The 16481-nt window shown below is 38.4% G+C and overlaps 1 protein-coding gene across 10 annotated transcripts in view; it reads left to right on the plus strand.

Annotated features, from left to right (window-relative positions):
• Positions 1–16481, plus strand: part of LOC135076885 (protein lap4) — a 91977-nt gene that overhangs the window by 64009 nt on the left and 11487 nt on the right. For 8 of the 10 annotated variants that reach the window (XM_063971384.1, XM_063971385.1, XM_063971390.1 and 5 more), the window contains 10 exons: positions 3268–3473; positions 4641–4774; positions 5263–5347; positions 6090–6315; positions 6779–6969; positions 7781–7892; positions 8315–8649; positions 9548–9643; positions 11460–11714; positions 12680–12790. In XM_063971384.1, coding sequence (XP_063827454.1) covers positions 3268–3473; positions 4641–4774; positions 5263–5347; positions 6090–6315; positions 6779–6969; positions 7781–7892; positions 8315–8649; positions 9548–9643; positions 11460–11714; positions 12680–12790 — 1751 coding nt within the window. The remainder of the gene's footprint in view (positions 1–3267; positions 3474–4640; positions 4775–5262; positions 5348–6089; positions 6316–6778; positions 6970–7780; positions 7893–8314; positions 8650–9547; positions 9644–11459; positions 11715–12679; positions 12791–16481) is intronic. The other 2 variants (XM_063971388.1, XM_063971389.1) reach the window with 2 other exon arrangements.

Genomic DNA, 16481 nt, shown 5'->3' on the forward strand with positions numbered 1-16481 from the left:
TCCAGTCAATAAAGCATTATAGATGGAAAACCGTGGAACACAATTTTTGACTTCGGCACTTTATTTAGGCTATTTAGGAGGTGAACACAGCAAAAGTCCCCGCCCTTAGCCCTTGAGCCGGCGGGGTGAGGGGGGTTTAAAGGTACCACTTTTCGGTTTTTCGCTTAATCCTCGGAAACTATGCGTCCTAGTCTCATGACTACTATGAACCAAAAAAAGCTTATTCAATTTGCTACAGGTGAGATTGTCAAGTTTTTCTATATCTTGTATAGTTTTCACGGCATCTGCTTTAGAAGGTCTGTAATATTGGAAATTTTATTTTTGTCTTACATGTTCCTATCAGGATAGAATCGACTAAATCAACATTGAGCTAATATTCTAGACATGCGGGAGCATGTTAAGCCCAGTTCCAGGGAGGGGACTGCACCGTGCGTATATTTAGACGATCCACTTGGAGCCACTTTTGACTCCTCATCACTCAAAAACTACTGTGCATTAACACTTCAAAGGACATCATCCACGTTTCATATATTTTTGGTCCAAAATCAAAAGTGCCGGCCAACAAAAAAAAGTGCTGTATTCTGACAGAATACGTCTGCCTTAGCATTTGTTACTATGGCACCAAAGCCGTAGCTCCACTGTACGTCGAGTATTTGAGATCTAAAAGTCATCGATTATTCATACATTTTTTGTTCAAAATCAAAAGTGTCGGCCAATAAAAAGAAAAGTGCTGTGTTCAGACAGAATACGTCCGCCTTAGCATTTGTTACTATGGCACCAAAGCTGTAGCACCACTATGCGTCGAGTATTTGAGATCTAAAATTCATCGACGATTCATACATTTTTTGTTCAAAATCAAAAGTGTCGGCCAATAACAAAAAGTGCTGTCTTCTGACAGAATACGTCCGCCTTAGCATTTGTTACTATGGCACCAAAGCTGTAGCACCACTGTGTGTCGAGTATTTGAGATCTAAAATTCATCGACGATTCATACATTTTTTGTTCAAAATCAAAAATGTCGGCCAATAAAAATAAAAGTGCTGTATTCTGACAGAATACGTCCGCCTTAGTATTTGTTACTATGACACCAAAGCTGTAGCACCACTGTGCATCGTAGTATTTGAGATCAAAGTCAGTCGTTTCATATATTTTTAGAGCTCAAATACTACGATGCACAGTGGTGCTACAGCTTTGGTGCCATAATAATAAATGCTAAGGCGGACGTATTCTATCAGAATGCAGCACTTTTATTTTTTGGCCGGCACTTTTGATTTTGGACCAAAATGGATGATGTCCTTTGGCTCATGTGTTGAGACTTGCAAGATATACATCAGCTTCAAATTTCATAAGTATTCCTGAAACGGTTCTTTAGATATTGACGTCCAAAAATCTACATGTCTGACCTATTGACCAAATTCTAACCACTTCCAGATGACCTTGGAGGTTCAAATTTGGCATCCAGATAGATAGTTGTGTAAATACAAAGGAACAAATAAAAAACCAGTAAATTTTAACATTTCACAGGTGATAGATAGATTTTAGTGTCCTAAATGTCGATTTTTGAACGTCAATACCTAAATAACCGTTTGAGGTATATTTATGAAATTTGAAGCTGATGTTTATCTTGCAAGTCTCAACACATGAGCCAAATTTGAAGTGTTAATGCACAGTAGTTTTTGAGTGATGAGGAGTCAAAAGTGGCTCCAAGTGGTTCGTCTAAATATACGCACGGTGCAGTACCCTACCTAGAACTGGGCTTAACATGCTCCCGCATGTCTAGAATATTAGCTCAATGTTGATTTAGTCGATTTTCTCCTGATGGGAACATGTAAGACAAAGATAAAATTTCCAATATTACAGACCTTCTAGAGCAGATGCCGCAAAAACTATACAAGATATAGAAAAACTTGACAATCTCACCTGTAGCAAATTGAATAAGCTTTTTTTGGTTCATAGTAGTCATGAGACTAGGACGCATAGTTTCCGAGGATTAAGCGAAAAACCGAAAAGTGGTACCTTTAAACTCCCCTCTCCCCGCCGGCTCAAAGGCTAAGGGCGGGGACTTTTGCAATGTTCACCTCCTAACTAGTCTAAATAAAGTCCCGAGGTCAGAAATTGTGTTCCACGGATTTCTCTCTACACCGTCGTTAAAGCATTCATTGACTGGACTATTACAAGAGTCACGGACATCGTGACTTACAGTTAGCCATAACTTAAAAATAGTAGGTACATAACTCTTACGAGCGATTTCATAAATAGAGCTCCAATGCAATCTTATCGTGGTAAGAAGATAAGTTTTACAACAATGTTCAGATGTTCAAGATGTTTGGTTCCAGTAGTCGATTATTGTCATTTAGCCTAGGCGCAGACTAAAGACTTTTAGTTGGCTGATAGTTAGGCCCGATTCTAATTTGTATGAAGAATCGGCCGATTTAATGTGCGCACTTTCATACATCTCCATACTGATTAACAGCCAGACTCAACTATCGGCCAACTAAAGTCGGTGGTCTGCGTCTAGGATTAGAAAACTAACTTTTGTTTTTATTATTCATTACCAATATTTATTACAACATGATTTCCATCAAAAGTACAGGCTTACATAGACAATACATATTGTACTTACATAGTTAATTATTTTTTATGTAATTGTGAATTTACCGTATCTTTGCGTAACAGTTTATGAGAACATTCTAAAAAGTTTCTCATACAATAGTAAAAATAAATGAACTTTGAGATATTCCACGATTTTGCCGTGAGAGCTATGTTTGGAATGTTAGCCGCTTACCATGACTTTTCTTGTTAACCACGACGAAAGCCATTTGAAATAGACACTCCTGATAACTCTTTTGGAATTTCTATGACTAGGAATAGCTGAAAAACAACTACTACGATTATCACGATCTTTGTTGAGAATCTTGCAACGGTATTTTAATTTTACATAGAATATCACTTGAAAGGAAAGTCAATTTCAATGGTTAAATTGAGTGGGGCATTTTTACATACCCTTACATTAATCTAACAATTAAAAGCACAATATAGCAGTTTTTGAAAGTTTTTACAAGTTTTTGTAACGGTTATTTATCAACACCATTATGATCATCAGGTCATTTACTTAGCCTCCATTGCACGACTCTATTATTTATTAGAGACAAATGAAGGATATAGTCTACTCTCCCCACGATGACCAGACGGGTTGAGGGTGCCTGATGTTCGCATAATTGTCCCTTAATCGTCGGTAGTAGAGGTTTATCCTTATTGTATTTTCAGGTGAATCAGTATCCGACCGTGCCGAGAGCGAAGCGCGAGTGGTGAGCGACCAGCGATGCATAGAAGTTAGGATCGCACGCGCAGCCGGCGGTCTCGGGCTAAGCATCGCTGGCGGTCGTGGCTCCACGCCGTACATTGGCCATGACGATGGCATCTTCATATCGAGGGTCACACCTGGCGGCCCGGCGTATATGGCTGGTCTTAGGGTGAGTAGTATACGTGTGATGTTAAAACAAATATGAGCATTGCATAGAGGTTAGGATCGCGTGCGCAACCGGCGGTCTCGGCCTCAGTATCGCCGGCGGTCGTGGCTTTATGCCGTACATTGGCGATGTCGATGGCATCTTCATATCGAGGGTCACGCCTGGCGGCCCGGCGTATATGGCTGGTCATAGGGTGGGTTACTAACGCTATGCATGATTTGGACCCAAAATAAATATTGTTTAGCGTAAATAAACAAAACACAAATTCCTACGGAAAATCAGGGTCTCTTGATACAAATCCAGTAAGCCTGCCTCTAAACTGTAACAAAATGATGAATGGATTTCGAGCTATATTTTATCTTCATTTATAAGTTTGAACAGAAAAAAATATCATGCACGTCAATCTACGACAAAACGACGAACAAATATTTTTACAGAGCATCGCGATTGAATTCAATTTTCATCATCTTTCATCGCCTGTACAAAAATGCATTTTACATCAACGTTGTTATTGAATATCAAGTGAATGATTGGTCAATTTATTCTTGACCCCACTGGCATTTAAACTTAATTGAGATACCTATGGTCAGTTATTGAATTTCTTCTGCGTGCAAGCTATGACATAATGGAATTTTTAGGTTATGGGTACCTGAGTTCAAATGGTTAGAGTCTCAGTTATAAAAACAATGATTCAGAGACGAAAATAGTAACTTCTTGACCGAAGGATTTATTGCGAGTTTTGCGACGGTGTTGTTCAACATTGACTTTGAAATCAATTTCCGCTTATGACATCTTTATTTGTGGCCATAACTACGGCTGCTGTTACGCGCTTGACACGCATCAATCTTGTATTCCATTAAATCGTTTTATGTGTTTTGGTCAACGAAAATTGTGTACTAGTAGGTGTCTATGGATGTATAGTAAAATTGAATGAGTTACATATTTAGATTCCAAGTGAAGTTTTTCTGGTAGACAATTAGCAGTGAATTGAAATGTTTATCAAGTTATGAGTGATACGGAATTTTAATTAAACATTGTGTTTATGCCACGAGAAATCCCATAACGCGTAAAACGTTCAGACTCCCACGTAGAGAAATGCTATGTCCAATAAAAGTCGACTATAAATGTAGCACTTTCTACGTGTATAATAAAGTACGGTATAATTTTCAGGTGGGCGACAAAGTACTGTCAGTGAACGGTACGTCTGTCGTTGAGGTGGACCATTACTATGCTGTGGAAGTCCTAAAAGCTAGTGGACAAACGTTGACGCTTGTCGTCACCAGGGATTCACCTAATTCCACCAGGTAAATAGCAAAAAACGGTAATGCTAATTGGTTGCGTCAATCGCCCTAAACTGTGTAAACCACCAAAATGAGACAAAAAATTTATAAGCGAGCTTCAGTGTATTTTTAAGTTAAAAAATCTTTTTTGCAGTACATAGTAGGTACTGCAGTGTTCACACATTTAAATTTAAAATTCCGGTTTCGCAGTAATCAACGGCATAAATCGTAAAGCTACGTGTTTCAGTGTCACATACGGGCTTGCGAAAATAAACACTTTTTTTTCCGGTGAACCAAAACGTGAAGATTTTTAAAACCGTTTTGCTAACCGTATTAAAAGTACAGTGGACAGCACATCAGACTTTACTTTTTTGGTTGCAAAATAGCTCCTGTTACAACAAAAACAGATACCACAATATCTAGCTCTATGTGCCGTCGCCTGTACATCTATTTACTTCGGCATAAAATGCAAGTTGCATTGTATACTTTATCACACGCGTTTATTTTGACAGGACACACAGCAGAGCGCCTAGTGGGGCGAGCCACCATTCCGTATCGAGCACTACTGACACAGTTTCCACTTTAGAGAATGGACAGGTATTGTTTATATTTTTATTAAATTATTCATGTCTTTTATGCTGACTATCTCCTGATAGTCAGTCCTCATTAGATTCCATATGCTGTCTAACCTTTTATTGAACGATGAGATCAGCGTAGCTCTAATATTTAAAGATCGATATGGGTCAATTTAGTGATAGATGTTCTCTGAAGAAATATACTTCAAAAATTTATCCAATGATGTTTTAAGTTACTGAGTTATAAACACTTAACTAAGTTTTATCTATATCGTTAAAAGATTATCTTTATTACGATATAGGATTTAATTATGATAAACAAAATTATTTGTTCATTCACTAAAATCATAATGTTTTGGCACATCATAGGAAGTGTCAACTGAAGTGCAATTCAAATTGTATTATCTTGGACTGCGATCTGTTAACCTTGAGATAAAGGACATTGTTTTGTATTCGAGGTTATCTACTCTGATCTTTGTAGCGTAAAATGGCGTAATGTCATAATCAGGCTTCAACCTACTTCTATTTAAAGGATTACAAGGGTTATGTACCTTCAATAATTTACTGAAAGTCAATAACCCATTATTTTATGACTTATTTTCTTATATTCAGTAGCGAATATACTGTTTAATATTGTATAATTTTTCTCGCCGATTCGAAATAAATCATTTTTTAGTGATTGATCTGTCCGTCTAAGATGTAGAATATGTCTATCGTGTAATATTGGCGACTTTAATTTTCAAAATCACTTATTGAATTTCCAGATCCCAACCGGCCGTGGCATTCCATCCAAACCGCTGATCATCGGCAACCAGTACGCCCAAGAGTTCGAGCCAGAGTACAAGGAGCCGGTGAAACTGCACAATAATCAGGCGCTTGTGGTGGTCACGCCAGCTGTGAACTTCAGTCCCTCGCCCACGGGACAGGCCGACTACCAGCGACTGCAGGCCTCCCCGCCGCCGCCGTCCACGGCACCGTACATTCCGCCTGGTGAGTTATGGTCATAACGTAGTTCCTTTTACTCTAGGTCTCAAAATACACAGTGTATTGGAGATAGAGCCAGACTACAAGGAGCAGGTGAAACTGAACAACAACCAGGCGTCTGTGGTTATCATGCCAGCTGTGAACTTCAGCCCCACGGGGCAGGCCACTGATTTTATCAGTGTCTGCATTTTGTTCTACGAGCTATGTGGGGGCAGAAAAATTTCTCGAGTGGCGGCCACGGGCGGGAAGACGTAGTTTGGGCAGGCCCCGCACTAAGTGGATCGAAGATCTGTTGAAGGTCGTGGGAAGTACCTGGATGCGGGAAGCGCAGGACCGGTCGTTGTGAGAATTGTTAGGGACGGCTCTTGTCTGAAATTTGTCCAAATCCTCTCTTCTATCCGGATAGTATTAGTCTATTCTTATAAACGAAATTGAAGAAATCAACATAACGTATTTCTTTCTTTCACAGTATACCAACAAAAAGTCCTAGTCCACACGACGCTGATCCGCGACGGAGCCGGGCTCGGGTTCAGCATAGCGGGCGGGAAGGGCTCCCCTGCGTACCGGGACGACAGCGACGCCATCTACATCTCGCGCATCTCGCCGCAGGGCGCCGCCGCCAAGGACGGCAAGATGATGGTCGGCGACAAGGTGGCGTCGGTGAGTGTCGCAGTATACCAGCACAGGTCCAGTCCACACGACTGATCCGCGACGGAGCCGGGCTCGGGTTCAGCATAGCGGGCGGGAAGGGCTCCCCTGGACGGCAAGATGATGGTCGGCGACAAGGTGGTGTCGGTGAGTGTCGCAGTATACCAGCACAGGTCCAGTCCACAGGACTGATCCGCGACGGAGCCGGGCTCGGGTTCAGCATAGCGGGCGGGAAGGGCTCCCCTCCGTACTGGGACGACAGCGACGCTAAATGCTTCCCCCAACACTATCATAGGACGTCCACTGCTGAACATAGGCCTCCTCCAATGCTTGCTGCCCGGTTGGTAGCGGCCTGCGTCCAGCGCCTTCCTGCTACCCACACTAGCGACTTTCGAACGTCGTCTTGCCAGCGCCTGCGCAGCGTCGACGCTCTTTACACTAAATAACGTGACGCCAGCGCTACGTAGATTCAACGACTTCGTCTTTTTGTCGTGTCGACAACAAACCCATACAGTGTCAGCCCAAAACTTTGCTTCAAGAGTGGCATTGTCAGTAGCATTCATTAAATCTTCCTTGTACTTGTTTCACGACGACGAAGATCCAACAACTTTAAATTTTGAAAGATTCTAGTGTGGGTGGGTGGTCTCTAAACTGCGCCGGAGCCAGTCTCATAAGAGTCTCATAAGAATCTTCTGTGTCCGAATTCAAGCCGCTCTACATGTGTCCCAGCTGGTAGCTTTATTTCGACTCTTAAAACTGATTATTTAATGTTTTAACTTCTCTAATTATTTTTACACAATCTCATCGTGAATTTTGTTTACAGATCAACGGCGTAGACATGGAGAATGGGCGTCACGAGACGGCTGTGTCGCTGCTTACAGGACACGAGCGCTTTGTGCGACTCGTGTTACAGCGAACCATCACCTCCGAACACGGTGAGTGAGCTACAGGCTCGTGTGAATGGGAACAGTGGTGGAACTGACAACTGAATGATGGCTGCCATGCTAATTTGAACCTTCTGATATGGCTAATTGATGAAAAACACGATCTAAAAGACTGCCAAATGACTATATCTATACGGTGTTATAGCTAAGTTTTTTACAGTCAATGAGAAAAATAATTTAAAAACCACTGTTCCGCATTTACTTTAATTAATGTTATGTTGGTAAAAGTGCTAAAAAAGAAAAGCTTTCTTTGAGTATTTATGCCTGCTTCATTCAAAGATCTCAAATGTGATACCGTAAGCATATTTTATCTCTTAATCATTAAATGCATTTCCATATTATACACATAAATAAAAGAATAATATTATGTGCATCGCTTAGCTTGATTGTAAATCGAAATGTTTTTTCTATAGGCGAAACGCCCCCGCGCAAGTCGACGTCAGACGAAGTGAGAGAACACAAGACGAGCCTGCAGAATGTGAACAAATCACCGTCACCGATACCGACACAGATAATACAGCCGCCGGCACCGAAGCCCACCAATCACGTTAGCGCAATAGTCGGCAATCACACCTCGCACCCTGCACCGCGCGTGTCCACGCATGTCGCACCGCCCGCGTCGCAGCTCGCACCGCAGCTCGCACCACAGCTCGCACCACAGCCCGCACCGCAGCCGGTGAAGCAAGCGCCGCCCGCGCCGGTCCCGCCGCAACCCGCACCGAGGCGGCTGAGTCAAACGAATGGACAGGTGAGATTATAGGCTTTTATGCCACCGCCATAGCGCCATTTTTAGTTCGTCGTTTTGACATCACTGTAAATGACGTTTGATGTATCCCAGTGAGGCAGCAGCGATAACATTGAGTGATGGATGGCATATTGCTGTCGCTGGATAAATTAAGTCAAAGGACGTTACAATTGAAGCAGTAGTGTAGTCAATAAGATGTCAAGTCAAGAGACACTAGGCATTAGTAATCACCTTAATATCTACAACTTAACACGAGAAAAAAAGTGCCTCAATATGATCCTTTCTTCTTTTTCCATCGTGTTAGCTGAGGTTTATGAAGTAATTTCTTACTTCATAAACCTTTTGTGAGACTTTTAAGCAGTCTTTAGCCATAGATATACAGATCTTAGATTGTACAGTACGAACGTTTGACAGCCTGCTTTTTAAAAACACGCTTTTGTAGTTGCGGCAGCGGCACCAAAGTTATGATAAAGTTTGGCAAATGTTTTCCATACACTGGTCACACTATTATTCTTCTTGCTTTTGTTGAATTTTGTACACAAGGAATGGTTCTGGTTTTTTATTTGTTTTAAAAACGTGTAAAAATACTTATCATTATTTGAAGCATTCTGTGATAGTCGAAAAACGTATGAATGTATTATGGATGAAAAATTGAAAGTATGTAAGAAAATATGGATGTGTTTGAAAAGTTATAAAAGCTATGATGTATTCCTGATGAATGGATGCGTGAATGATATTTTAAACTATCATTGAATGCCTCATTAAAATAATGCCAGCTCTTAAAAGACTTATTTAAAAAATACACGTTTCCCGTACGAAATTCTGTACAGTTGGAGCCTTTTAGCCGCTTGAACTGCGCATAAACGTGTTCACTATTAAAGCTATGAATGGTTGACTGCAGGGCCCCAAGTCGACAACTAACAGTGCGAGCACGCCCTTAACCCCCGGCGCTCCTAACACCCACGGCTCTACAGACGACGTGTTCGAAGACATCCAGGTGAGATAGACCTAGCACGCAAATAAACCCCGAACAATACAGGTGATGGTACCGATTTAACACGTTCACATCCGCGCTTATACGTCTGCTTCACACCATGTGTTCGCGCCTTCACTTCACTGTAGACTAGACGGCGCCACGATACCCGCGATAGATACCGAACCTTATTCGTCTAGAAATACAGAGCTCATATTTCAAGATGAAAACGTACGGTATCGATCACGGTTATAAAGCTGGCGGTCGCTCTCATTACTTACTTCCTATGCTTTATTCGACACTTTTTTCCAGACTGCCCCAAGTCGAGTCCAGGTTATCTATCGAAAGCTTTGACGCGATCAAATGGTTTTTTGCATCTGGTATTTAGTGATATTGTCATAATATTTATTTATTTTTACAAAAGATATATTTTTTAGTCCTTTTTATTTTTAAAAAGAATTGTAACGTCACAAATCTTCCATTTCAGGGTAGCTTATAGACGTGTAGATATTAAAATACATAATAGATATTTATTTAGCCTCTATTACGATATTATTGGGATTGGTTAATTTTATTTAAATGATATACAATATTGTTTCAATTGAGTTTTCAATAAGTAAATACGTGAGAATGCTTTGTTGTGTCGAATAGTGGTTTTGGTGGCGGTAGTAGTCAAGATATCTCAATCTCATGACGTATCAAAACATTAGTTACATAAGTGTCTGAGAATATAATACTTAAAAATTGGTTTCAAGACAGTTATTTTTAAATTTTGTGCACGCATGTCAAATTGACAGCTGCTTATTGCCGCAACTGGCTACTATACACCTTTCTGCTTAGCGTATGAATGAGAGGCACAACGTTGCCTAGAAATGATCAAAAATCATTGTACCCCGTCTTTGTTGAAATTATGTAAAAACTTCAATTCGAAGAAGAGAGTAATAAAAAACTACTTGTCTAATCATGACATCACTTCTATAATATTTTCTGTGATTGTTACTTCATTCGATTCGAATTCTACATCGTTATATTCCACATCTCGCCAACGCGCCTGTTACTCCAAGAATGGATAAAAAAGTATGTTTATTTGCGTAGTATGGTATAGAGTTGATGTAGATGTAATCATGTCCGAATGTCTCAATAAAACAAAAAAAAAACACATGTAGGTACAGGAAAACCTAACAATCTTCTGTCATGTCAGTTGTCACTTGCGTGTTTCTATGTTCATACATAATTAACAATTCATTTGGTGAAATGGCGATAAATAAGTTTTATAAATTATGCCTTTAGTCAATAATTGCTGCATAAAGCATTTTTGCCTTCACTGATTTTATTTAAAAATAAATTCGATAAACATCGTAACTTTTTTGCACTTTAATTTATTTGTTTACCAACAATTTTAAAGCATTTTGTGTGCTTAAAACTTTTCCTCATTTGACATTGTTTTAATTATAATTTATTATGTATAAATATTATGCTTAGTCTCATTTTTATTAATTTGTTATTAACAATTTTAATGGTTGATTTTTTTATCGACACTTAATTTTTAATTGAAAAATTTTTAATCTAGACATTCTTTGCACACAATTTCTTTCAAATGATATTTTTCTTGTTTATTTTGAGTCAGATTTAAACACGTTGGTGTAATTTATCCTTTAATTTTTTATTCAAACAAAAAATAATGAACTAACATAATTCATTTTCTATGCCGTTTGATCCCGCTCAGTTTTACATTTAAAGAACCAATAATTAATTCATTTTAAAATAATTCAAAACTGGACACGACTAAGGCACACTAAAACTGTCCACTGATACGAATGTGAACGTGTTAAACGCGCAGCCGTCGCGGCCGATCACGAACGAGGAGTTCCAAGCGATGATCCCGGCTCACTTCCTCGGCGGGCCGCGGCCGGTGTCCGAGCCGCCGGAAAAAGGCGTGCGCGTCACCGTCGAGAGGCCCACCGCCGGAATCGTGATGCCGCCGCCGCCGTCCGCCCTCGGACGTGTCACGGAGACGATCACCAAGTCGACGTTCACGGAGACCACGGTCACGAGGATCACGGACAACCAGCTCGTCGCGCCGCTCATCATCGAAGTAAGGAACATTGATGTAATGATTCGCTTACGATATTTACGGTTTTTGATCGCACAAATATTTTTATTGCTCGAACGTTGATCAAACTGATGCTGTAATTGATACAGACCACATTTTTCCTTGGTCTAACTAAACCTACTTTTTAAAACAATTGATATAATATTATGTACTTGTCTTTTTATCGGACCGTCTAAAGCGGTCGATAACACTACTTATTACATGGATACACAGTTAATTTTTATATCACATTAATTATCAACATTAATTACAATGCAATCTAAAATTCTGAAATTATTTCATTCATTTATGAATAAAATATAAAAGATTTGAAATTCTTCATTGGAACTAAAGTTCAATAATTCATCCACCATTTCAAAAATAAACCGATTTGATCAATGTTTGTGAAAAATAACGTTTTCCTTTTATTCTGGAATAAATATAAATTATTTAATTACTAGTACATTAACCGGAATAAGCGTATTTATTTCATAATTATTATTGTATCGTGTGCGAATCAATTCTAACAAAATATTGGAACTTTGCTCTGTAAATAGGTACAGCTTTTGGCAGATATGTTGAGGTATACCAATAGTATATAAGAAAATCCTTATAGTATGTATTACATACAAGTACACTGAACACACACTTAAAATAAACCAAACGAATTTCTCGAATATCGAGCTACTATTCATTGAAGTTCGTTTTGGCGGTGTATCTACAAAATGCCCCTTTTGGAAAGTTTTACGTTAATTGGAATAAAGACTGTTAAATTAATCAAAATAAAAAAAGCTATTTTCGCATTGATGTCGATACACCTTACTTGACCTTACACACGTTGCATCTGCAACTTCAATTAAATAAACACACAATAAAATATCTACATAATATTTAGCTTTACAGAATATTTTCTTTTTTTAGCTTTGTGTAAGATATTTTTATTGAACGTATTGATTTCTTTGTTCCAGGATGTGACTTTAGTCAAAGATGGCGGATCTCTCGGTTTTAGCATCATCGGAGGAACAGATCATTCGTGCATTCCATTCGGAGGCAAAGAACCCGGAATATTTGTGTCCCATGTAAGTTGAAAACATTTTCAAACAACTCAGTACTGATTGAGGACGCCCTCTGCCCCATCTAGGGGACATAGGACCATAAGTCAAGTAAGTCAAGTCAGTACTGATTCAACAAAACAATTTATTTTTGTAAATTGGCTGTAAATGATAAAGTACATTTTTCATCTCCGAACATTATCCTAATAATATGCAGCTTTGGAATAAGGATTTTTAGTTTATCACTAGTGGAGTCAACTGGTGACCACAAAGACTTATTTATTAATGTACCCAAGCTGATTGTTTGACAAAGAAATAAGATTCCGTTCTGCAAAGGACGTGTTCAGGTATCGCGTTGCGCGTTGGCCTCATTGAGACATGTTAGATGCACACCAGGGTTGTGTGGCTTCATTATAACCCACACGACAGAAGAAGATGTCAACTAAGCCATTCAATACTTTTAAGGCTTGGTATTTCTGCTAAAGTAGGTATTTCACGCTGTCAAAATCTGCGCGCGCAATACTTCGCCGAAGACAGCGCGCCAAAGAGCTCTCCCAGCTACACAGTATAAAAATACCAGTTGGTTAGGTTAGGTTGACTTCTTTCCGTTCAAGCGTCACACTCACAACACTTTCTAATACAAATCATATCCAAGTGATACAAATTAAAACACCTTTCAGAATTTTTGGGAATATATTTTAGAATCGAATAAATATAAAATATAACTGCCAAAGTAAACACGGTTCAAAGAGGCGTGGCATCACCCGACCTTCCGGAAGTTCAAAAAAATTTCAAGATTACGTCACCCGACCTATCGGTAGGTCATTTAATGATCAGTTCATCAGAAAAACATTTTATGATCAGTTACTCGTAGTAGCGATTATTTAGAGCTTGGATAATAAATTATAGTTGTTGCAATTCACGAAACTTTGCATGTGGTTAATTACATTAATCAGTACACGCATCAATTTTGTTCAGTCTTTTTGTTTATTAATAAATAAAAATATCATACTAAAATTGCATACATATTTGTTTGTATTGGTCTGGGTGTTTTCCTTCCATAATTTATGTACAACGTATTACGGGGCTCTGTATCGAAAATCACTATGAGCATCACACGCGGTTACCTGGCGCAGGCACCCGCTCTGAGCACTCATGGGAGTTTATGCAGAGGTTGCTAGAGTTTGACTTTGAGCTTTGTTTATAGTCATTACGAAGCAGATTTTGATGGGAAACTGCACTGTCTTGAATTCGAAAGGGTAATTTGACGGTGTTAGGGGAATTCTAGGAATAAATGCAGAGCCTCCTCATTGAGATTGAGACATTTCAATTTGAGATTTCACTTGACATTGATTGCAATCTGACATGGAGTTTTCAAACACTTGTAAAAATAAAAAGTAATTAAATCAAAAGCAGGAAGTATCTAGTATTGATATCAACTTCGACGCAAATGACTCCCAAAATAACTTTCTACCCCTTTCACACGTTTGTCATGAATTATAATATTAAGGAATTGTTAAGCAAAATTTTAAGTAGATTGAACCAAAGAATCACTGTCCCATACAATCTTTGCCCCCTTTTTTCACCCACTTCATTTCATGACCCCATTTCGGAAAATCGGATGCCTACGTCATACAAAGAACACACCTTCCAACTTTCAGGTCTCTACGATATCCGTCAGTCATTTAGGACAAAGCATTTTTACTAGTTGTCCAATACTCTAACGTTCCAGGTATGTCATTGACAGGAGGGCGTTACTATCTTAATGGTTATTTATTAGTCCCAACTTTATGCCACTTGACATTTCAGAATCGTTTGACTTTAGATACCTAAGCGATTTGATATTCAGAGTCTTTTAATGAAATCAAGTTCTAAAATAACTTGAGGTGTTGTACCCGATCAAGCTTTTCATTGCAGGACAGTTAAATAGTTTTATTATTAGTTTCTTCTTTAAGTCTTGATTTGTCAGAGTAGGTAAAGGCTCCATGAGAGCAAAATTTAGCTTTATAATAGGTTTTAATTTTTTTCTTGAAATATTTGACGCCTTGTAATCTCTCGTTAATATAGGTCCACACAAATAAAGAATGTTTGACTTAGACTTTAATAATTATTATGCTCGTACATAATTATAAATAAACTAGCTTTCCGCCCGCCGCTTCGCCCGCGTAGTATTTTTCGGTTTTTATATAACCTATTACACTCAGATATAATGTGGCTTTCTATTGGTGAAAGATTTTTTAAAATCGGTTCAGCAGATCCCGAGATTACCCCTTACAATTTAACAAATATACAAACACACAAACTTTACCCCTTTATAAATTAGATAAAGATAGGTAATTTGAAACCCTATTTTGTTTTATTCTTTTTTTTTATTTTAAACATTTCACAATCCAAACTAATATTTACTGTAGGTAAGTAAATGCTAAACTAAATAGTAAAATATTAGTTTGGATTGTGAAATATCCTACTTCCTACTAATATTATAAAGGCGAAAGTTTGGATGTCTGGATGTTTGTTACTCTTTCACGCAAAAACTACTGAACGGATTTTGTTGAAACTTTACAGTATTATTGTTTATAACCCAGATTAACATATAGGCTAATACTTATGACGATATGTGACAAATAAATTTCAATAAATAAATAAGACGTGTCTAAAAAGCGCCATCTACCTATCGTCATTGGTTAAAATCTACAGCGCTGGACAAACTACTGTATGACGTTCGTAAATATTCATTTGGGGGAAGCCGTGAAACGCCATCTATCAACATGATATCTAACGGGGGTAAAACGAGGTCTACGCGAATGCAGTCGCGGGCGGCCGCTAGTTTATATAGGTAGCTTTCCCTCCGCAACCTTATTGGTATTCCATGTATGTGTCTTTTAACTGATTTCTGTTACACATTTCATGTAAAATTTGTCCAGTTATAACTCCATTTACATCTGCATCTGTAAACAAGGGTTCATGTTCTCCAGCCCAGATGTCGAGTAAACAGAATCGTCTTTCAGTGACGTGCAGCTGCCCCTATATTTGACCCACTGACCTAATTTTTTATTATTTATTTGTATCAGTGTCAGTGTCTTCTAAAGAGTGTAAAGACGATTGTATGTAGGTACTATTAAAATGTAATTTTAACTCATTGGTTTTGTCTCATATTTGAGGAATGTACTATGTATCATGAGTAGAGTCTTCGTTTAAAAGGATGCGAACGATTTAAATTTCAATAGGTAGACAAAATTGATAATTCTTAATGGGTAGTATTTAAACGAGTGACTGTAAATTTATGTTGTAAGTGTCAAAAATAATTAATGTGGGCTAAAGAATTACTAAGTGAGCGACTGAGTGCGAGTGACGAAAAATCAAAAGAACAGCAACTTATAAAAAAGAATTGAGTTCCTTAAAATACAAAATGAGAAGCTTCATAATATTTGAGCGACCTAATATTTGATTGAGTGTCAACGTTAGGTCCTGCATTTTTTTCAATATTTGGCAAAAGATTTTTTTATACTGAGCGGTATTTTTAACTTTAATGAAGTGTTTCGAATGCAAAAACTACTTTGAAAAATACTATTATGAGCAGCGTATTATGAGCCCACATTTAAATAAAAAATGATCTTATGAAATAAATATTTGACGGAACACTATTCTAGTAGCGAAAAAAATAAATCATTAAAATTTAAGGGTAGGTAATCAAATGAAACAATGTATTACGAAAAAT

This window comes from Ostrinia nubilalis, chromosome 12 (genome assembly GCF_963855985.1).
Source record: "Ostrinia nubilalis chromosome 12, ilOstNubi1.1, whole genome shotgun sequence".
NCBI lineage: Eukaryota > Metazoa > Arthropoda > Insecta > Lepidoptera > Crambidae > Ostrinia > Ostrinia nubilalis.